This window comes from Felis catus, chromosome E1 (genome assembly GCF_018350175.1).
Source record: "Felis catus isolate Fca126 chromosome E1, F.catus_Fca126_mat1.0, whole genome shotgun sequence".
NCBI classification, from domain to species: domain Eukaryota; kingdom Metazoa; phylum Chordata; class Mammalia; order Carnivora; family Felidae; genus Felis; species Felis catus.
This window is the reverse complement of record NC_058381.1, coordinates 47,272,565-47,296,487: the sequence shown is the minus strand read 5'-3', so window position 1 is coordinate 47,296,487 and position 23,923 is coordinate 47,272,565. Positions and strand designations below refer to the sequence as shown.

Here is a 23,923-nt window from a genome sequence, read left to right as displayed (position 1 = left end):
CAGAAAAAGCTATTATTTGAATGTTGTCAGTGAAATTTATCATAAGAGTGTATAAATTAATGGGAAAATATAGTCTTTCTTTTTTTTTTTTTATTTTTTTTTCAACGTTTTTTATTTATTTTTGGGACAGAGAGAGACAGAGCATGAACGGGGGAGGGGCAGAGAGAGAGGGAGACACAGAATCGGAAACAGGCTCCAGGCTCTGAGCCATCAGCCCAGAGCCTGACGCGGGGCTCGAACTCACTGACCGCGAGATCGTGACCTGGCTGAAGTCGGACGCTCAACCGACTGCGCCACCCAGGCGCCCCTAGATAGTCTTTCAAAATAGTGTTGGGGATAACTGAGTGGCCATGTGAGGTGGGGGAAGGGGAAAACTTGGATCCATTTCTTTAACTAGGATAAATTCCAAATGCACCAAATATTTAGATGTCAAGAAAGAAAGAAAGAAAGAAAGAGAGAAAGAGAGAAAGAAAAAAAAGAAGGGAAAGAGAAAAGAAAAGAAAGAAACTATAAAAGTACTTGAAAAATCCATTGGAGAATTTTTTATTATTTCCTAAGTGGAAATTTTGTCCAAGAATGAAATGAAGTCTGGAATCCATAAAATAAAACATGGATAAATATGATTATATAAAACTCGAATTTCTTCAAGGCAGAGACCATTATACATGGAGTCAAAAGACAAATGACGAACTGGGAAATATATTTTTAATTCCACATATAGAAAGGATTAATTTCCCTAATATATTAAGAGTTCCCACAAACTGGTAAGGAAACCAGCCAATAATCTAGTGGAAAAATGGGCAAAGACTATGTGCAGACAATTCACAGAAAGGAAACACAAATCATTCTTAAATATATGAAAAAAAATGTTCACTTTCTTCCATTGGATGACCGATTCATAGAAAAACTACCCGGATAATAACAGTCTTGATTTTTCAGTTTGGGAGAGACTGAAAGGGCAGTTCAGCTCAGTGACCAAGAGCCTGAATTTGGACTTAGGGAACCTGGGCTTGAGTGTCAGGTGTACTGTTATTAGATGGGTTATTAAATTTCTACGGAGAGCGGATTGGTGATATCTACTAAAATTTAAAGTATGTTTACCCTTTAATTCATTAATTTATCCTGAGCAATGATGCTCCTTTGTGATATTGTGATTTACAGTAAGAAATATACATTTGATCTTAGTTCAGGCACAGAGCTCCCTAAACCCTTGGAATTTCCTAAGTGGTGAGAGAGGGAAAGGTATCTTTTGTTATGTTAACAGGGTGATTTTTTGGACCGCACCTAAGAATGGGGGCTGGCTGCCCAGAGACCCAACTGTGTGATTAGAGGGTTAGAACGCTCAGTCCCACTGCAGGGGACCTCCTGCAGCAGAGCTGGAGACTGAGTTCAAGTACCAACGGCCAATGATTTAATTAGTCATGCCTTTGTAACGAATCTGCCATAGGAACCCAAAAGGAGAGGGTCTGGAGAGCTTCTGGGTTGGTGAACACTTGGAGATTAGGGAGAGTGGTACACCTGGAAAGGGCATGAAAGCTCTGCCCACTTTCCCTATCTCCCTGCCCCACGCATCGCTGCCATCTGACTGTTCCTGAATTATATTCTTTTAAAATTAACTGGTGATCGGGGCACCTGGGTGGCTCAGTCGGTTGAGCATTCGACTTCGGCTCAGGTCATGATCTCACGGAAACTGGTGATCTAGTGAGTAAAATATTTCTCTGATCTCTGTGAGCCACTCTAGCAAATGAATGGAACCGAAGAAGGATGGGGTCATTGGGACCTCTGATCTATAGCCAGTGGGTCAGAAACACAGGTGTCAATGTGGACTTGGATGGCCTGTGAAAGTGGGAGGTAGTCTCTTGGGACCAAGCCCTGACCCTGTGGGCTCTCATCCTATCTCCAGGTAGATAGTATCAGAATTGAACTGAATTGTAGGGTATTCATTCAGCTGGTATCTAAGCATTGCTTGGTACTGTGGGGGGAAAACCCTCCTCTACACATTGGAATTTGGGTACAGAACCAGTTTACCCTTCTAAGGTATTTTTGCTGCATGGTTGATTGATTAGCAAAAGATTGAAAAACCTAATAAGGGATTGGTTAAATCAGTTATGATATATCCAAATTGTGCACTGATACAGATGGTAATCAAAACAAGGTGTGAAAAAAGATTACATATTATCAATTTCCATAATGTAATGCTGGCTTGTCTCTAATATCGTCCCTAAGCGGGGACAGGAATGGAGAATGCCTTTTCACGGTGTACCCCTTTGTATTTGTTGATTTCTTTAATTTAAAAAAATTTTTAATGTTTTCTTTTTGAGAGAAACAGAGTGCGAACAGGGGAGGGGCAGAGAGAGAGGGAGACACGGAACGTGAAGCTGGCTCCAGGCTCTGAGCTGTCAGCACAGAGCCCAACGCGGGGCTCAAACCCACGAACCATGTGATCATGACCTGAGCTAACGCCGGAGGCTTAACCAACTAAGCCACCCTGGCGCCCCTGTATTTTTAGATTTTTGTGTGGAATTTATTTCCTCTTCACAGAAAAATAAATACCACTTACTTAAAAAAAATTGTCTCTAACATTTACTCACCTTTGAGAGGCAGAGAGACAGAGCGCTAGTGGGGGAGGGGCAGAGAGAGAAAGAGAGAAAGAGATAGAATCCCAAGAAGGCTCCAGGCTGTGAGCTGTCGGCACAGAGTTCGACACAGGGCTCGAACCCATGAACCGTGAGATCATGACCTGAGTCAAAGTTGGACGCTTCACCGACTGAGCCACCCAAGGACCCCAAATACCATTTACTGTTTAAAAATTAAAACAGAAGCTGTCAGCAGTGGGGCTGATCTTTAGGAAGGCCTTTAGGAGTGTCTCCTTGTGGTTAGGTAGATACAAGGCAAAGGGCACCCCATACTCTGGAGGATTCCAGAATGTGGAATGTGAGGCAACTCCACCAAAAATCCTTAGAAGGTACAGCTCATAAGTTGTTGGGGAGGGGTGGCCAAATCTGTCCTTAATGAGGCTTAGTGGGATTAGAATCTCGCTGAGCTGCTCTTCACTGAGTTCATTTGAAGGACACGGGGGGCTGGAGGACGAACTCGCCAGGGTGGGCCACAGAGGTGCGGGGAGGCTGGTACCCAGACCTCTTGTGAAAATGAGCAAGGGTGGCCCGCCTGTGCCAAGTGTCCAACAGCCCCCTTCCAACAGTGACCCTGTGGGAGAGCCACCCCAGCAACCGTGGCGGAGATGGGACCCTTTGGCGACCGATCGATTTTCTCTTGGGAAAAGACTCTTGGGAGAAAAGACAGCAACGTGTCTTCGGTCATTTCAATTTTAAAGAAGATAAGTTCTTATTTTTGTACCTGATGCTGGAGAAACACGACAAATTGGCTACGTTTAAATCATATCATGATCAGCAACTTCCTACTTGGGGCTTTCCCACCTTGCATATTATTTATTTATATTAGACATAATTTATTTGCTTAAATCAGATTCTGAGAAGCAGGGTTATGCAGTTAAAAGGTACGGACATTTTACGTATGACTTTGTCAAAGGGTTACATCCAGTTTACAGATTTCCAGCCATGTAAAAGACAATGAGTTATTCCACATGAAAACTTCCACGTGAACGTTCGTCACCAGGGAAGACTGGAAACATTCCAAATGCCCACCAGATGATGAATGGATAGACAAAAATGTGTTACGTCCCTAAGGTGGAATACTATTCAACAATGAAAAGGACTGAAGCCCTGACACGTGCTGCAACATGGATGAACTTTGGAAACATCATGTTAAGTGAAAGAAGCCAGTCACGGAAGACCGCATATTGTACAACCATTTATTTGAAATGCACGCAAAAAGCAAATCTATAGAGGCAGAAAGCAGATTGGTGGCTGTCCCTGGCTGGGGGAGAAAAGGGTAGGACGTGCCTGCCGATGAGTGCAGTGTTTCTTTCTGAGGTGGTGAACATGTTCTGAAATTAGATAATGATGTGGTTGTACAACGCCGAATATGCTAGAACCCGCCGAATTGCCCACTAGAAAAGGATGAATTGTATGTGAATTATACCTCAACAAGGGCTATTATTATTATTTTTTAAAATAAGGACTATTATTTCAAAAAAGGCAATGAGTTCTCTGAAACCCTAATATGAGGTTGTTTCTTTGTTGTTATATTTTTCTGCTTTATATAGGAGAAATATTTTAATATTTGAATAATTAAAACTTTTTTGGAAATAAAAATATGTCTTTGTGAGCTGTATGTGCAAATAGTTTGCCCATTAACCTTTCGGGTGATTGGGGTTTTTTCTTGTGAATTTAAGTTATGTGCATAATAAAAAATATTAAAATTTCCTAATCACATTTGGGAACAGAGTACAGTCTGTTTCTTTTACTCTTATGTTAATTTTTCGTGGGAATGCATAACTGAAAAAAATAATTTTATAAGATCCAATGCATAATTTTTTCCTTTTGTAATTGCTTTTATTGTTTTGTTACTGGGAAGTTATTCTCTGAAGGAAATAATAAAAAAAATAATAGTCAGAAATAAAGTTGAATTGGCAAAAAATTAAAGGGCTGGGGCGCCTGGGTGGCTCAGTCGGTTAAGGTCAGGTCATGATCTCATGGTTTGTGGGTTTGAGCCCCAAATGGCGCTCCATGATGAGAGTGTGGAGCCTGCTTGGGATTCTCTCTCTCCCTCTCTGTCTGCCCCTCCCCTGTTTGCTTTCTATCCCTGTCTCTCTCAAAATAAAAAAAAAAAATTTTTTTTTAAATTAAAGGGCTGATTCTTTGAAACACCAAACTCATCTGGTTGTCTAATTAAGAAAAAACAAACAAACAAACAAACACCAACCCCCCCCCCATAATAACCAGAGTTAGAAATGAGAACGAGAATATAATATCAGATGGGAATAAACCCCTTAAAAATTAAAATATATCATGTTCAAGTCGATTCTAGTAAATCTCCAATTCTTGATGAAGTGAACATTTTTTTCTAAGAAATATGAATTGCCAAAATTGATCCATGAAAAAATAATGTATCAGGGGCCCCTGGGTGGTTCAGTCAGTTAAATGATTGACTCAGCTCAGGTCTTGATCTCAGAGTCGTGAGTTCAAGCCCAACTTTGGGCTGTGTGCGGGTGTGAAGCCTACTTAAGAAAAAAAACAAAGGAGTGTATCAGAATAAGCAAACAGGTATGGAAGAAATTGATTGTGTATGTCTTTGGGGAAAAATGTCGCTTCCAAGAAAATTTCTGAGTCCAGACAATTGCCAGTCTATCCTGTTAGCTTTTAGGAAAAGCAAGACTTGTGGGCACGTGGTGAGATCTTTTCAGGATTCCAAAACAAGATGGGACCCCAAAAGAGTTCATGGCCTTTGACTTCAAGATAATCCCAATTCTGCCTCTCATTCTAATCCAGTAAACAGGGGTTTATGAGCAAGAGTACTTTTATAGCTCTAAATAGTGAAAAACTCGAAACAAAAATGTTCCTTACTATGAAAATGGGCAATAGGGGTGCCTGGGTGGCTCAGTCGGTTGAGCGTCTGACTTCGGCTCAGGTCATGATCTCATGGCTTGTGAGTTTGAGCCCCACGTCAGGCTCTGTGCTGACAGCTCGGAGCCTGGAGCCTGCTTCATGTTCTGTGTCTCCCTCTTTCTCTGCCCCAACCCACTCGCATTCTGTCTCTGTCTCTCTCAAAAATAAATAAACATTAAAAAAAAAAAAAAGAAAATGGGCAATAAATCAAGGATATTTACAGCACAAAATACTTTCTAGTCACCCAGTTTGTGTTCAAACAACATTTAATGATATGGAAACAGTCTCATGATAAGTGAAAAATCTAGATATAAAATTGATTTTACAATATAATCCCAACTTGTTTAAAACAATTTCTTACATTGATGCATAAAAACACAAGTTGGATAGAAATGTCGGTAGTCATTATATCTGAATATTTAAAATTTTCTCTGGGGTGCCTGGGTGACTCAGTCAGTTAAGCCTCCAACTCTTGATTTCGGCTTTGGTCATGATCTCATGGTTGGTGGAATCGAGCCCTGCATCCGGCTCTGTGCTGACAGTGTGGAGCCTACTTGAGATTCTCTCTCTCCCTCTCTTTCTGTCCCTCCTGTGCTTGTTCGTGCTCTCTCTCTCTCTCAAAATAAATAAACTTAAAAAAAAAAGATTTAAAATTTTCTGTTGGGCTTTTCTTATTTTCCAAATTCTCTATATTAAACATGTATTACTTTTATAATCCAAAAAAGTGTTATTTAAAAGGCATAAATTTGTATAGAATAAGGAATAAAAGGAAATATACAAAAATAATAACAATGGTTATCTTTGGGTGGTAGATAATAAATTATTTTAGTTTTTCCTTTGTAATGTCGACCATTTTCCATATTGCATAACGAGCAATGATTACTTTTATTATAAGCATTTTAAAAAACAGTCTCCATAGGATTGATAACTTGATAACATTTTTAGTATATATTTTAAGTTTTTCATAATTATTTTTAAGTGGATGCTAAATATACACGGTAAATATATGCATATTATATTTTGTAATTTAGCTTCCCCTAGTATATTACGAACATTAAAAAAATTTTTTCTTAATGTTTATTTATTTTTGAGGGAGAGAGAGAGAGAGAGAGAGAGTGCAAGTGAGGGAGGGGCAGAGAGAGAAGGAGACACAGAATACAAAGCAGGCTTCAGGCTCTGAGCTGTCAGCACAGAGTTCTATATGGGGCTTGAACCCATGAACCATGAGATCATGACCTGAACTGAAGTCAGATGCTTAACTGGCTGAGCCACCCAGGTGCCCCTGGACATTTTTTAAAGTAGACTTCACACCCAGCACAGAGCAGGCTTCAGGCTCTGAGCTGTCAGCACAGAGCTCAATATGGGGCTTGAACTCATGACCCTGAGATCAAGACCTGAGCTAAGATCAAGAGTCAGACACTTAACTGACTGAGCCACCCAGGCTCCCTGTATTATGAACATCTTTAACATCCTTAAACATTAATCTAAAATATCATTTTTTAATGGCTCCATAATATGTTGTGTATTTAAGTTTATTTATTTTGAAAGACAGAGCATGTGAGCTGGGAGGGGCAGAGAGAGAGGGAGAGAGAGTGAGAGAGAGAATCCCAAGCAGGCTCCCCACTGCCAATACAGAGCCTGATGTAGAGTTCAAACCCACCAACCGTGAGATCATGACCCGAGCCCAAGTCAAGAGCCAGACATGTAACCGACTGAGCCACCCAGGTGCCCCAGCATATTTTTTAAAGTTTATTTATTTATTGAGGAGAGAAAATGCGTGCGCGCACACACACACACACACACACACACACACACACACACACACACTTGCAAGTTGGGGAGGGGCAGAGAGAGAGAGAATCCTAAGCAGGCTCTGCACTCTCAGCCCAGAGCCCGATGGAGGGCTTGAACCTGCAAACCATAAGATCAGGACCTGAGCTGAGTTGGACCCAGGCACCTTGGCTGCATAATATCTTATTACAGTTTTTTTTTTTTTACCGGATTTAGATTAAAAATTTTTTTCCTAATTAAAACTGTACTTCAATAAACACTCTTACTCAACAGTCTTTCTCAGACAATCTCGCAGTTTTTGAGTTCTCTACAGTCTGCTGAATGAGGGCAGCCCAGCCTTGGATTTCTCTCCAGGGGAACAGGGCATTTATTCCCTCTCCAGATGGGCAGTCTGGACCAGTGTGACCTACGACATGAACGTGCATGTGAGTTGCCTGGGCATCTTTTTGAACGTCAGGTTCTGATTTAGTAGGTCTGGGTTGGCCCCGAGATCTGGCACTTTTCTAATGGGCTCCCTTGAAGTCTGTGCTTTGAGAAGCACTTCCATGGCCAGCATGTCATTTGCCAATTCAAGTTTCAAAAAGCTTTCTTCCTGTCTCAAGTTCTGTCTCAATGGAATTCTAGTCCCAGCTACACCCTGCAAAACCACAGAGAACAAGATTAATTTACCTGAACGTGAAGGTTTTTCAGTTATTTTAAGGCAACTGATGAGTTCCTCTGAGTTTTCTTTCTCTGCTTTTCCAAATATTCCACATGGGCTATGACATAAAGTCCCTCAGCAACTTGATTTCTGTCTCCCTTGTCCCTTTTACAGTGCAGCTCCCAGAACTGAAAGTATTGCTTATCGTCTAGGCTGATGGGCTGCAGGTAAGAAGGGTACCATCATGAACTTCACCTCCAGTAGAATTCTGTTAGGAATTCAGCTAAGAGCCCATGTTACTGGAATGACTCATGCTGAGCCCATTGTCAGCTAAGAGCCTGAAGTCATTTCCACATGGACTGCTGTTGGTTCGCATCTTCATCAACTTTGACTTGAGCAATGGACTCTTTGAACCGAAGTCACCCAAGGGACTCTTGTTAAGCTTGGATTTTCTCGCCTGAATTCGGCATAGAGCTGTCCTTGTCTCAGAGAAAGATGCTACGACCACAGGAAGGGGGCGGTGTTGAGTCAGGGATCCCACCACCATTTGGACCAATATAAAGGTGTCACTGATATTTGCAAATTACACCTTTTTCCGCTTTATTTTGGAATCTCGTTATTGACAATCAGACATTTCTGAAGAAAGAATCTATACTTTTATTTACTTATATAAGAGTTAATGATCATGCAGAATTTTTTTTAATGTTTGTTTATTTTTGAGAGAGAGAGAGAGAGAGATAGCATGAGTGAGGAAGGGGCAGAGAGAGAGGGAGACACAGAACATGAAGCAGGTTCCAGACTCTGAGCTGTCAGCACAGAGCCTGATGCAGGGCTTGAACTCAAGAACCGTGAGATCATGACCTGAGCTGAAGTCAGATGCTCAACTGACTGAGCCACCCAGGCACCCCAGAAATTTTTATTTTTAGTTTATTGAAGTGAACTTTCTCCTGTGTAACCATTTCCTTTCCCCTTTCACGTCCAATAGGGAGTGATATAATATGTGCTAGTATGATGCAATACTAATGATATATGTCATGATTTTAATAAATGCTGCTTTTTTTGTGGAAAATTTAGAAAGCATTAAAGTTAAAGAAGAATATGAAAGTCCCATTTGATGGCATCATCTACTGGCATCCATTGTTTGACATTTCTTTCGTTCTTCTTTTTTTTTTTTCTTTTTAAGTAGGCTCCGTGCCTAGCATGGAGCCCAAGGCAGGGCTTAAATTCACATCCCTGAGATCAAGACCTGAGCCGAGATCAAGAGCAGATGCTTAACCAACTGAGCCACTCAGGAGCCCCTCCTCCATTCTTTTTTATTTGCATATTTTTATCTTGCTAAAATCCAGTATTTTATTTTATTTTTTTAAAGATTTTTTTTTAATTTTTAAGTAATCTCTACACCCAACATGGGCTCGAACTTACATCCCCGAGATCAAGAGTTGCATCTTTACTGACTGAGCTAGTCAGGTGCCCCTAAAACCCAATATTTTAACTGTTTTATTACTGAGTAATAGATGTTCATTGTAGAAAAAAAGTGGAAAATACAAATGTGTAAAAGAAGAAGAAATAGAAATTCCCATTATCTAGAAATAACCTCAAGTCACATTTTGATATGTTTCTTTTAAGATCTTTAAATCTGCATATAAATTACATTTTTTGTTAAGAAATGAAGTTACACATTAATAGTGTATTATAAATTTTTTCCACTTAATATATTAGAAGCATTTTCTATGTCAAAAATATACATATTATCAATACTTGATATTTACATATTACATATGCTATATATCTTATGTATAATGACTATATATCTACAATATAGTTTTAATGGATGTAATTTTATATATATATATCTTATGTATATCTTATATATCTTATGTATGTCTTATATATATATATCTTTTTTTTTAATTTTTTTCAACGTTTATTTATTTTTGGGACAGAGAGAGACAGAGCATGAACGGGGGAGGGGCAGAGCGAGAGGGAGACACAGAATCGGAAACAGGCTCCAGGCTCTGAGCCATCAGCCCAGAGCCCGAGGCGGGGCTCGAACTCACGGACCGCGAGATCGTGACCTGGCTGAAGTCGGACGCTTAACCGACTGTGCCACCCAGGTGCCCCTATATATCTTATGTATATCTTATGTATATCTTATCTTATATATCTTATGTATAATGAATATATATCTACAGTGTAGTTTTAATGGATGTATAATTTATTTAACTTCTCCTCTATGGTTAGATAGTGAGAGTTAAAATTTTCTTGCTGGAATACAAACTTTTTATTCTAATTTTTTTTAATGTTTATTTATTTTTGAGAGAGAGAGACACACACACACAGAGTTAGGGGTTAGGGGCAGAGAGAGAGGGAGACACAGAATCCGAAGCAGGCTCCAGGCCCCGAGCTGTCAGCACAGAGCCGGACATGGGGCTCGAACTCACAGACCACAAAACCATGACCCGAGCTGAAGTCGGACGCTCAACTGACTGAGCCACCCAGGTGCCCCAAAACTTTTTATTCTAAATAGGATCACTGCATTAGATCAGGTATTCTTAACCTCTCTGTCAATATGAACTTCTTGATGATGCCTACCTCAAGTTTTTAAACAGTTTTTAAACTTAACTTTATTACAAATACACATTTAAATGCATTAATATAGTTTACCTACTTGGTGTCTTTACCGACCCTTATGGCGTTCTATTAATTGAATATATTATAGATTGCTTAGCTATAATATAATCACAAATGGCACATTAGAAACTGCTATTTTCAACAAGAAAATTAACAATGAACATTATGCAGTATAGTAGATAGCTTTAGTTTTCATTTTCTATATTTGTATCTGTATATTTTCTGTATTAATATCCATGAGCATTTTCTACTATTTTCTTTTTTTTTAAGTTTATTTATTTTTGAGAGAGTGAAAGTGCAAGCTGGGGAGGGGCACAGAGAGAGAGAGAGAGAGAGAGAGAGAGAGAGAGAGAGAGAGAGAGAGAGAGAGAACCTAAGCAGTCTCTGGGCTATCAGCAAAGAGCCTGATGCGGGGCTCGAACTCATGAACCTTGAGGTCATGACCTGAGCTGAAGTCAGTCACTTAACTGACTGAACCACCCAGGTGCCCAGCCCATTTTCTATATCCGTGCTTTTTCTCAAGCTTGTTAAAGTTGAGATTCCCTCAAGCCAACAGATCTTCTCCATTCAGTCCACTCAGCCGTGGGGTGGGCACCTCAGTTTACTCCGCGTTCTCTCTTGTGTCTCCCACATTATGAGGCAGAGAAGGAATTTCCTTTAGTCTTGACACCTAAATCACTTTTCCGGGTTTCAATTCTATGGCAAACTATTTTAGAGAACGTTCAGTGAACTTACTCTGTATGTTTTCACATTGTGAGGATTTACTCTGTAAGAATATTATTTCACCTGTATTTAGAGAAAGTTGCTTGCTTTGGCAATCTCTCTTTTGCTGTGAGAATTCACATGAGCCAAATTCCACTTTCAGAAATGCTGTGGGCCAAACTTCATGCTGTGTAAGTTCATATCTAAAGACTGTAAATTTCTGAATGGGTTCAGAAGATGAAATAGAACTTACTTGTGCTCACTCCTTTCCTGAGAAATTAGTTCCAGAATGTTTTAAATGCCTACAGTTATAGACCGAAGCTGCTAATGACAGAAAAAAAGACATCAGTGAGTTCAGATGGGTTAGACCACACGTTTTAATAATTTTGCAAATAAGGAAGTTCTGACCTTGAGGGGAAACCCTCTTGGTCCTTCTAAAGATAACATAAGTCATTCTAAAGGATACACACACACATGCGCGCGCACACACACACATATTAATTTTTTAATGTTTAATTTATTTTTGAGAGAGAGAGAGAGAGAGAGAGAGAGAGAGAGAGCACGGAGGAGGGGCAGAGAGGGAGACACAGAATCTGAAGTGGGCTCCAGGCTCTGAGCTGTCAGCACAGAGCCTGACGCAGGGCTCAAACTCATGAACTGCGAGATCATGACCTAAGCCAAAGTCAGGGCTTAACTGGCTAGCCACCTAGGGGCCCGTAAAGGATATTTTTCAAGACAGTAACTTAAAAATTAAGAATTCCACTCATTTCAAGTTTGACAGGATTTGGCATAATAAATATTTGAGACATGAATGTTTATATTTATATTTATATTTAGTTTATTTTTACTTTACCAGGATAGTAGAAAATATGGCTCTGGTTTCTTGATTGTTACATGGTATATGTGGTGGGGACACAAGTCGACTGGATATAATTCTGTGTTTGGGTTTAAATATTTGCTTGTCAGGTGCTCGCCTCATGTTGTCTTACCCCAGCCTCAATCCATTGACCATGGTGCTGCTTTTCCAACTTTCTGTACGAAAACTATGTTCCACCCCTAATATCATCTGTCAGCTGTGGTTAAGAGTCCTTATCCTCTGGGAGCCTAAGTCATGGTGGCCACGAACTAGGGCTAACTATTGAACACTCCCTGAACTACAAACATGGGAACGGGGCATAATACTGTTGCATGAGAACGTCATAGCTTCAATCTTTCTGGGGAATATGGAAAGAAAATCCCTTTTCAGCTCAGTCCCTAATAAAAAAAAGTAACTCGTCCTGAGAGGCTTTACGTATTTCCACTCTCCCTCCTGGGACTCCGAGCAGCTTCCATGTAAACAAGCCCAGGCCGGCCTGCTGGAGAAAAAGGTCAACTATCTTACCTGAGTTCGTTTTGGACTAACCAGACCCTAGCTGATCTGCCCGCTTATTGACAGCTGACCAAAGATGCTTGGGTGAGTCCAGCTGAGACCAGAAGCCCAGTCCAAATTGCCGACCCCTATAATGTTGAGTGAAATAAGTTACTACGGTTTTACGCACTGAATTACGAGGTTGCTTCTCACACAGCAAAAGGCAAGTGGCACATACTACTAGAGGCCTGGTCACAGGTTGAATAACTGGCTCAATTTTTCTTGATTTTGGAGCAAACTCTGGAGCTATCCTGCTCTTCCCTGACATCCTCAGCTCTGCCACAGCACTTTAGTGTGGTGGCCGAGGTCTTGGGCATGTATTTGCAGACCTGGGTTTGCAATCAGTCTCTCCCACTCATTTGCTGTATGACCTTGGGCAAGTCACTTTCCTCTCTCTGAACTTTATTTTCTCACAGTGTGTAAAGCATGGAAAAGAATATCACCTAATAATATCACATGTGGTTGCTTATCCAGTATCCATTCCTGCCCCCAGCCCCACCCCCACCCCCACCCTGTACTTCCTTCCTAGCAGAACCCTGATTGCATGCAGGTATTTATGCATCCTCTGTATTGTTTTCTGCATTCTCTACATAGCTTAAATGAGGAGGTGATTCCTAATTAGTCTTAACTAATCTGGGAACTTCCATTCCTCTTGCCAATGCTTAGTTTAAAAGTGAGCATCTAAGCAAATTCTGACCAATGAGAAATGAGAAGGAAGATACTAGTGTGGAGGGACTTTTGGGAAATAGTTCTTCACTTTTTTCTCTCCTTAAGTTTATTTACTTAAATCCCTACACCCAACTGGGAGCTTGAACTCACAATCCAGAGATCAAGAGACACATTCTCTTCCGACTGAGCCAGCCAGGCATCCTTATTTCTTCACGTGTAAGAAGCAGGCGGAGGAAGAAATGATCTGTTTCTTCTCCTAAAGATGATTTGGTCTGGAGAGGAGGCCTGGGACTGTAGTAGCCATCTTGTGGTCATGGAGGGAGTTACTTAAAAGCAAAGCCGAAACCCTGAGGGAGGCAGAGGCATAAGATAGGAAGAACCTGGGTCCTTGAACATATCACTAAACCACTGGAACTTCAACCATGGAATCACCCCAATCTCAGAAATACATGTTATATGAAATACAAATCCTTCGTATCATTTAAGTTTGTTTGAGGAGGGTTTTCTGTTCCTGGCTAACCAAAGCGTCCTAAGTGAGATAACCCTTAGCACACCCTCTTGCCCGTAGTAAGCCCTCCATAAATATTAGCTCTTCTTGTGATTGTACTGGCTTCTTTCCCTCAACTGTTAAATGGTTTCAGATTTTACAGATCTTGGACAAACACTTTACTGAATTCTACTGACCCTCTCGGGCACAGTACTGTTTGTTCTCTTTACTTATGGCTCCAGATCTAGAGCGGGGGTTGGCACCATGGTCAGTGAGCCAAGTCTAGCCCACTGCCCGCTTTTGTATCTTAAGCGGGCCTGTGTTCTGGAGTCAATTCTTCAATGATTATTCACACGGGGACCTAGTTAATAATGCAGACTGCAGCTTTTACCCCAGAGACGCGGCTTCACTGGATGGATCAGTTAGGACTCTTACGGGCAAGCAACTGAAAGCCTGACCCAAGCGGCATGATGGCTTCAGGATGCAGGGTTCAAATGGGATCATCAGGATCAGATTCCATTCTCTCCATCTCTTGGCCCCTCTTCCTCTATGTTGACTCCAGTCTCAGTGTCTGCCATTGAGGGCCACAATATGGCCCAGTAGTGCCTATCCTTTCTAGTTCACGTCTAGTGGGAAAGAGGTAAAGTCTGTCTCAGCATTTTCAGCAACACTTTGGAGAATCACAGTGATTGATTTGACCTAAGTATTGAAAATGCTCTCTAGAAAGCAACAGATAATCTCTTTGTACACTTAGCATTTTATATGTCGGTTGTCTTCTCTCACTAGATTACAACCTCTAAGAACAGTGCTCAGCACCTGGTATGTGCTTAGTCAATATAATTTTGAATGAATGAATATATAAGCATATTTATTTAAAAGTTGGGATTGGGATAGTTTCTCACCCATATTTTTGTTTTCTGCTTTTTAAAAGTACACACACACACACACACACACACACACACACCATCAGCATTCCTTTATGTTAGTAAAGCTGTTTGGGTTGGAGTCGAGAGGCAACAAGCAGTCATTGAAGGTTTTCAAGCAATGGTTGACATTGACCCATTGGCTTATGAGCCATGTTGATCTCATTCTGGCCCATATTCTCTGCATTACCCATAAAGACTGCATCATACAAATATTTCCACATCTCCTCCTCCCATCCCGCCCTTAGAGGATTGTGTTGTAGCTACTACAGTTCTTATTTTGAAGATGATTGGATCTGACTTTTTTTTTGAGCCTGTTCATGTTGCCCAGTTGTCCAAAGTAGTTGCAGTCAAGTGATGCGCCCGCTCCCTTTCCCCCGGGGTTGGGGCTGCTACCTCATCTCCAAAAGATGTATTGCTTCATGAGATCAGCTTACAGCAAACCATGCACAGATAACTTTTCAAACATTTAATTGTAATACTTCCATGCTTAAATCACCAAATTGGCTTTGGAAAATATGCAATCTCTTCAAATGACATTCTCTTTTAACTCAGAATTTACAATATAACAGGGCAGTCTGTATACTTAAGGCATTTGAAAATGGGTGCATAAAAATGGCCTTGATTTACAGGATTTTCTATTTTTTGAACACTGTATTGTGACTGCAATAAATAATGAAAATCAGCTGTGCAATCTGCCTTTTTACCTGTATGGCACTTAATATAATTGGGTGTACAGGGAACTTAGAAGTTATATTTATTTTCTACGGCTCCTATAACTAAGTAGCACAAGCTTAGCGGCTGAAAACAACAGAAATTCATTCTCTCACAGTTCCAAAATTAAGGTGTTAGCAAAGCTATGCTCTCTCTGAGACTCTGGGTAGAGTCCTTGCTCGCCTTTTCCTAGCTTCTTAAAAAAATGTTTTTCCTAATGTTTATTTATTTTTGAGAGAGAGACAGAGAGACAGAGAGACGGAGTGTGAGCAGGGGAGGGGCAGAGGGAGGGAGACACAGAATCTGAATCAGGCTCCAGGCCCTGAGCTGTCAGAGCCCAATGTGGGGCTCAAACTCATGGGCGGGAGATCATGACCTGAGCCGAAGTGGGATGCTTAACCAACTGAGCCACCCAGGTGCCCCACCTTTTCCTAGCTTCTGGTGGTGACCAGCAATCCTTGGTATTCGTTCACTTGCAGCTACACACTCCAATCTCTGCCTTCGTTGTCACATGACCTTCTTTCCGTGTGTCTCTGGCTTCACATGGCATTTGCCTTGTCTTGTAAGGATAATAGTCGTATTGAATTAGGACCCGCCCGCATGGCCTCATCTTGATTACATCTTCAAATACCCTATTTCCAAATAATGTTATATTCACCGATACAGGGGATGGAATTTAGGGCTTCGACCTATCTTTTGGGGAGAATAATTCAATCAATAACATGGATCATCTAGTCTACTTCTCTACTGAACATAGGAAGCTGTCATACAAGATCTGTCCTATCTTAAGACTTAGGTACAGTGCATGATAGTCGATTTAAATCAAAACCAGATAGGCGGGGTAAGGGCAGGGAGAGGATCCTGGTACCAGATCTTCCCATTCTCACTAGGGTGAGGTAGTTGCTATTGAACTGACCTAGCTATAGAAATTGATTGGAGACTTGGGTGGGAAAGATAAACTCTAAAAAGCATAGCAGGGAAAGTCAGATGCCGGGCAGGGTGGTGGGGAGTCCAGATGGTGGTGAATATTCTGGAGGTAGATGAGTGGGATCGTCATCACCCTCTAGATTCACCACTGGTCAGTAGAAGTACAGAGAGAGTCACATTGGTGGTTTCAGATTTTCCACTAGTCATGGTTTAAAAAGTAAAAAGACCAGGTGCCCGGGTGGCTCAGTCGGTTGAGTGTCCGACTCTTGACTTCGGCTCAGGTCATGATCTTGTGGTTCATGAGTTTGAGCCCAGTGCCAGGCTCTGCACTGACAGCACGGAGCCTGCTTGGGATTCTCTCTCTGCCCCTTCCCTGCTGGTGCTCTCTTTTTCTCTCTGTCTCTCTCTCTCTCTCAAAATAAATGAATAAATCTTAAAAAATAAATAAAAAGCAAGAAGACATAGGCAAATTAATACTATATTTTGTTTTGCCCAATATATCCAAAATATTATTTTCAATGCCATGGATATAAAAATATTAAGACATCTTGCCTTCTTTTTTACCCAGACTAAGTCTTCCAAACCCAGTGGGCATTTTATGCCTGCAGCACATCACTAGCCGTATTTCAGGAGCCTGATAGCCATATGTATCAGAGTGCTGTAGATTCTAAAAGCACTACCACCGAGTGGTAGGATCCTAAGCCACAGGCTGGGTTGTAGGTGAGACTCATTTCTCGGGAAGAACATTGGTGGGAGCAAGGCAGACAATCAAGGGTGTTTGGAGAAATGCACAGGACAGGCCTGAAGAGGAAAAAGTGTTCCAAGTGAAGACAGAGTGAATGCAAGGGACAGAGACCCATTTAAACCTGCTTAAGTAGGGGTGGGATGGTTGTTCTGCCTGGTGAGATTCCTTGGAAATGAATTGTAAGAAGTCACTCGTGGACCAGGAGTCCAGAGGGAATTCTGGTCAAATAATCACTCTCTTTGTCTCCCTCTTTGGGGTTATGAAACCTCATCCCCATTTTGGTTTGTTTGCTTTGTTAGTCTGTTTCTACTCACTGATTTCCTCATGTATTCATCTACTTGAACCTTAAAATGTCTTTCTCAGGTGCCAGCCCTACAACCTGTCAACCCGGCTCCACACCACCAAGTCTCCCACTGTCCCCATTTCAAGTTCCAAGGCGATAAAATCGGACTGGCCTCTTGATCAGTCATCTCATAGCCAGGAAGCCAAGCTCACCTAGTATAAAGAGGGCCACCCAGGCTCATTCATGATATCAGGCAGTGGTTCTCAAAGTGGGTTCTCCCCACCAGCAGCATTAGAAATGCAAATTCATGGGCCCCACCCTAATTCGTTGAATTAGCATCTCTGGGGATGAGCATAGAACACTGTTAGAACAGTAGGTGAGGGCAGATTCCTTCAGGAAGGGATGTGGGTAGGGACTACCATCAAAGGCAAGAGCAAAGTCAGTGGCCTGGGGGGAATCCAGACCTGGAGAAACACAGGTCCTAGGTGTGACCTCAGTTTCCATCACTGGGAACCAGGTCTACTGGGAGGGGATCAGGGAAGGGGTCATAAAGAACAGCTTGGAACGTAACCTAATTCTAAACCATGTCAAGACAGGACTGCCCACAAGGGTTTTTAGTAAACCTAATTCTCAGTACCCAGGACAGGCAAAGGCAGAGAGGAAAAGAGTGGGGATGGGAGAGGGAGAGTCAGGTTAACAGCTATAAGTACATGGGAGTTCTGCTTAGCTGCTTCGTTAGTTAAAGCGAGAACTAGATACTACATTAGATTAAATTAAATTCATGATATTTTAACCATTAAAAAAAGTTGAATTTTAAGCAGTGGTAGGAACTGCTGAGTGCTTGACGTTTGCTTTTTCCATGGTGCATAAACTGTATTAAATTAAAAATTTACGCTACAAAAATAGCTTCAAAAAATGGCTTCACAGGGGTACCATTATTAACATAACCTTACCTCAGACAGATTTTTTATTACTGGAGACAACTCTTCTATGTAAAAAATATATTAATGGCGGGAGCAGAAGAAAAATACCAACTACAGATGGTAAGCATTTTCTTGCAAAGTCACATCAAATTTAACATTAGCCTTGGAAAACAGAAACATGTTTCAAACAAAAGGTTTTAAATATTCTTATGACCATGTGTAGATTTTCACCTCTGGTCTAGGATTCCATCATAAAGAGTGCAACTTTAAGTGATTAAAATATGTAAATAAAAGAGCTTAAAATTTTTGCGCCAAAATGCTATTTAATGAGTTGTTGTTATCGTATTTTCACTGCAAGTTTCTAGTAAGTGGCATTTATGGAAAAAAGACTTATTTTATTAGTAGGAAATAGGTGGAGTTAGTAAACTTGAGACAGATGCCTAGAATAATGATTTGATAAAAGGTGCACAATTCTACCAAGAGCAAATTAGAAGACATAAGGGAGTAAGATCGCTCTGAAAAGATTTTCTGCAATCCTCATTCCCATTACAGACGTGTCTAGGTACAACTTATGTCGGAAGTGGATTTCTATTTCAGGAAGAAAGAAAAGGGTGAATTCCCTAAGAATTACTTTTCCTCCCTTTTTTCTCAAACTTATTATCTAAAAGTGTTGCCATGAGGAAGCAAAGCATGCTCCTAATGCTGAATGCTGAAATTTAATCTAATGAAAGTTTAGCTGAACAGTACGGTTTTATAGTGTTATTCTCATCTGACTCTTTTACACGATGAGATTTAAACTTATACACCGGCAAGCCTAAACAGAGTCCTCCTCTGCGTATTAAGCATGTATACACTTTTCTGCACTGTCACTTACACATCTGAACATACTGCTTTAAATTTTTTTTTTCAACATTTATTTATTTTTGGGACAGAGAGAGACAGAGCATGAACGGGGGAGGGGCAGAGAGAGAGGGAGACACAGAATCGGAAACAGGCTCCAGGCTCTGAGCCATCAGCCCAGAGCCCGATGCGGGGCTCAAACTCACAGACCGCGAGATCGTGACCTGGCTGAAGTCGGACGCTTAACCGACTGCGCCACCCAGGCGCCCCTGAACATGCTGCTTTAAACTTCACAAAAGGTAGCTTCCCCAGCTCCCCCATCATTTTCTGAAATCCTAACTATTGCTTAATAATACAAAGCTACAAATGATGTTAGTGGGTGGTTGGGAAGTAGCGTGTGCCGTAAGAGTAAGGCAAATGTGTATTTATCTGTCAGTTTGCTAATTTTATTGCCATTGTCCATCCAGTCTTTCAAATTGTGATAGCAGCCATTGTTCAAATTCATTAGTGTAACGTCAGAGCTTCTGTAGTGCGAAGAAGCATTTCTCGAACTTGTTCACTGCCTTGCACATAGTAGGCACTTAGTATTTGAATTTGAATGAATTTCTAGTACCCTCCTTTGAATTTATTTTATTTTTTAATCATTTATTTATTTTTTAATTTACATCCAAGTTACTTGGCATATAGTACAACAATACTTTCAGGAGTAGATTCCTTAATGCCCCTTACCCATTTAGTCCATCCCCCCTCCCAAAACTCCTTCAGTGACCCTCTGTTTGTTCTCTATATTTAAGAGTCTCTTAATGTTCATCTGTTTTGTTTCTTAAAGTCCTCATATGAGTGAACTCATATGATATTTGTGTTTCTCTAATTTTGCTTAGCATAATGCCCTCTAGTTCCATCCACATAGTTGCAAATGGCAAGATTTCTTTCTTTTTGATTGCCGGGTAATACTCCATTTTATATATATCACACATCTTCTTTATCCATCCATCTGTCGATGGACATTGTGCTCTTTCCATACTTTGGCTATTGTCGATAGTGCTGCTACAAACATTGGGATGCATGTCCCTTTGAAACAGCATACCTGTACCCCTTGGATAAATACCTAGTAGTGTAATTGCTGGGTCTAGGGTTGTTCCATTTTCAATTTTTGAGGAACCTCCATACTGTTTTCCCGAGTGGCTGCACCAGTTCGCATTCCCACCAACAAGGCAAAAGAGATCCTCTTTCTCCACATCCTCGCCAGCATCTGTTGTTGCCTGAGTTGTTCATGTTAGCCATTCTGACAGGTATGAAGTGGTATCTCACCTCCTTTGAATTTCTAGTCTAACTTGTAGAACTTTATATAATTTTTTGGATACTTTAATTGTAGGGCTGTAGCCAGACTGATGTGATGCTCTTGGAGGTACTTCATCTGGAGAATGAAGAGACATTACTAATAAATTAAAAGTAACGACCTGGGGCGCCTGGGTGGCTCCGTCGGTTGAGCGTCTGACTTCGGCTCAGGTCGTGATCTCACAGTTCCTGAGTTCGAGCCCCACGTCGGGCTCTGTGCTGACAGGTCAGAGCCTGGAGCCTGCTTCAGATTCTGTGTCTCTCTCTCTCTGCCCCATCCCCACTCATGCTCTGTCTCTGTCTTAAAAATAAATAAAACATTAAAAAAAAGTAATGCCCCATCCCCACTCATGCTCCGTCTCTTTCTGTCTTAAAAATAAATAAAACATTAAAAAAAAGTAATGACCTGACACTGAGTTAGCATTAAAATATATTAGACTTTACTAAATTTTAAAATTGCATTAATAACAACCTTAAGCAAAACTAACAAAGCGCATATAAAAATCTCCCGTCTCCCCCAGTTATTCTTAGTTGTCATTGTCCTAGATACTTTTGCATGCATACAACCTTTTGTTCTGCTTTTAAACTTTATTTGTAAACTGTTCATTTCAAGCTATTATATGATTTTCATAATTACCATTTAAATGGCTGCTTAAAAATCGATGCGGATGATGTAACATCATTCATCAGGAGGCTGCTCATTCATTCCCCTTTTGTTATTAACTGAACTTTGCAAAGAACATCTTCTGTATTATTATATATCAAGAATAAATTCCCAAGAGTGCAATTACAGGGTCAAAGGGTAAGGTACACTCGTTTCATTTTCTATTTTTCCTCCTGAGATAACGAAATACAGTATTGTATGAAAAGCTTTTCATACATTGCTCTCCAAGGTTTATCATGTTGATACTCCTTTCAAGCATTATTATCAATCTCCTATCCTTGCACTACAGCTGGAAAAAGAGCCAGAGCAAGCAGGTAACCTGATCCCGTTCACCAGGTGAGTGAGTCCTGGTGGAGGTGGCAACCACCGTACCAGGAGCAAAACATCCCAGGAGATTTGCATTAGCCATTGGTACGAGAACAGTGTCTTTTTTCCTCACCCCAGCGACGCTAAATTCCCGAGGGCAGCGGACTCGGTTCCAACCTTGCTCGCCTCAGTCTCTCTGAGCGTCCGGCACGCAGTAGGCGTCTAATAAATGCAATCTGCGGTGCACGGACAAAAGCTCTGCCTTAAGTGGGCAGGACACTAAGCCCCTCCCGGTGCCACAGAGCTCCGCGCCGCCACTTTGTTCTTTTGCCTTCTCTCTCCCCCAAGTTCTGTGTGGGACCCTCGGCTGCAGCGAGCACCGCCCCCCACCGCCAGAGAGCCCAGGCCCGCCCGGGCTCCGCGCCCCCGCGCCCCGGGCACCCTGCGCGCGCCCGCCCAGGCCCCGCCCCTCCGGCCCCGCCTCCCGTCTCCTCCCCGCCCCTCGGAGCCGAAGAGTGGCGGCGGCGGCCCCAGGACCCGGCTCCCTCAGACAAGAGGGCGGGTGGAGGAGGAAGCGGCCGAGCCCTGAGTCTTGCTCCGGCGCCGCCGAGCACCGCCCGCCTCGGCCGAGCAGCGCCGTCGGCTCCTGGGCCTCGCCGAGCCGAGGGAAAGGCGGAGGCGGCTGCGTGCGGGCGGCGGGGGCGCGGGCGGAGGCGGCGCGGCCGGCCGCGGCTGCCGCTTTGTTGTGCGGCCCGGGCCGAGGAAGGAGAAGTGGGAGGAGGGGGGAGCTCGGCGTCCCGCTCCCTCCGCGGCTCATGGCGACGACGCTCGGCACATCCGGGACCCTCCGGCCGTGGCGGCCGCGGCGCCGGCTGCTCGGGCCCCAGCCCCGGCCGCTGTGGTGACTCCGCCGCGCCTCGCCGTCGCCCCCGCCCCGCCCGCCGGCCCCGGGCCCCGCGCCGCGGCCGCAGCCCCGCCGCCGCCGCCGCCGCCGCCCCCGCCGCCGGGGACATGTCTAACCCTGGGGGCCGGAGGAACGGGCCCGTCAAGCTGCGCCTGACAGGTGAGGGGGGCGGCGGGAGCCGGGCCGGGGCAGCCGTGGGGTGGGCGAACCGGCGGGGGGTGCCTGTGGCCTTGGGAAGGGCCAGGGTCGTGATCAATGGTGAGTTGGGGGTCGGGGACGTGGGAAGGCCTAGTTCAGGGGGAGTAATGGCAGAACCACTCGCCCTTGTGGGGAAATTCTTGAAAAAACCGACGGTGTCTCGGGGGTCTTTTGTTGAGGGAGGGCTGCTCCGGTTGGAATCGCAGGCGGAGTGGAGGTCGGAAAGCCTTGGCCGAGGAGCACGACTCTCTCCCGGGCCTTGGGGAGCAACCCCTGGGTTGCTGCCCAGGTGGGGTCGTCGGGGGGATGAGGAGCTCCTGTGGCGGGGCTTATTGAATCCGGTCGCTGACTGCGCGCAGTAAACACTCCTTAAAGATGGAGCGCTTAACGGGAGGGTGTGTGTGTGTGTGTGTGTTCCCTGCTTGTTAACTTGTTCGCCCACTTATGCCCGCGTGCAAAACCTTCATTCTCTGCCGCCAGCCACAGCAGCTGGTGCCACACACCTGAAACGCACGACTCTGGGAAGGGTGGAGACCGAGGTGGATGATTTTCCGGTGCGTCCGCCTGATCGGACGACTCCGGCTCATTGTACACTCTGTGTTTTGGAAGTGTTTGATTGTAGGGTAGCATGTTTTGGGTTGTTCCTTGTAGGCCGCAGAACTTGTGTCTCACTTCTAACTCCAGACCTGCTTTGAAAACACACTTTTTTTTTTTTTTTTTTGGTGGACATTTCTAAGTATGTGCTCATACAGACTTGCAAGCGAAGTTTTCTCCCTCCCCACCTCCTCCCCTTCCCTTTTCTAAATGGAAAAGAATGTCTGGAGGGGTTGCTAGGTAGGAGGCTTCTCTCTTACAAAGTGTTTATGATTCCAAGTGCATTAAATCTTTGACATTACAGGTACACTTTGCTTACACAGTGCCGTTTTTGGTATTCTTACATGGTCGTGTCCCCCCATTTTAAGGACAAAACTATTTTTGATTTGAAAAGTGGAATTGAAATCAGTGTAATTATCCTGGTTTTACCATTCACTAAATTATCCACGTCGATGTTCGAATGTGTGGTGAGAAAGATGGTTTTTCTTAAAGGTCTGAGTGTGTGTGTGTGTGTGTGTCTTTGTGTGTGTAAGAATAAACTGTAATTATGTTTGCCTACAGTGGACGTAGAGATTTATATGGACTAATTTTGTAATTGAATGCTTGTGTGTCACATCCCAGTCCACTGGCTGAACTTTACAGATAAAAACTTGCAGTGAACTTGGTTTTTGAGAATTTAGCCTGACTGTAAATTGGCTGCAACTTAAA

At 42.8% G+C, this 23,923-nt stretch overlaps 1 protein-coding gene across 3 annotated transcripts in view; it reads left to right on the top strand.

Annotated features, from left to right (window-relative positions):
- The first annotated feature begins 22,485 nt into the window (after positions 1-22,485).
- SMURF2 (SMAD specific E3 ubiquitin protein ligase 2) overlaps positions 22,486-23,923 on the top strand; it is a 118,607-nt gene continuing 117,169 nt past the window's right edge. For all 3 annotated transcript variants that reach the window (XM_045044237.1, XM_023243701.2, XM_023243700.2), the window contains exon 1: positions 22,486-22,582. In XM_045044237.1, coding sequence (XP_044900172.1) covers positions 22,531-22,582 — 52 coding nt within the window. In that variant the 5' untranslated portion in view covers positions 22,486-22,530. The remainder of the gene's footprint in view (positions 22,583-23,923) is intronic.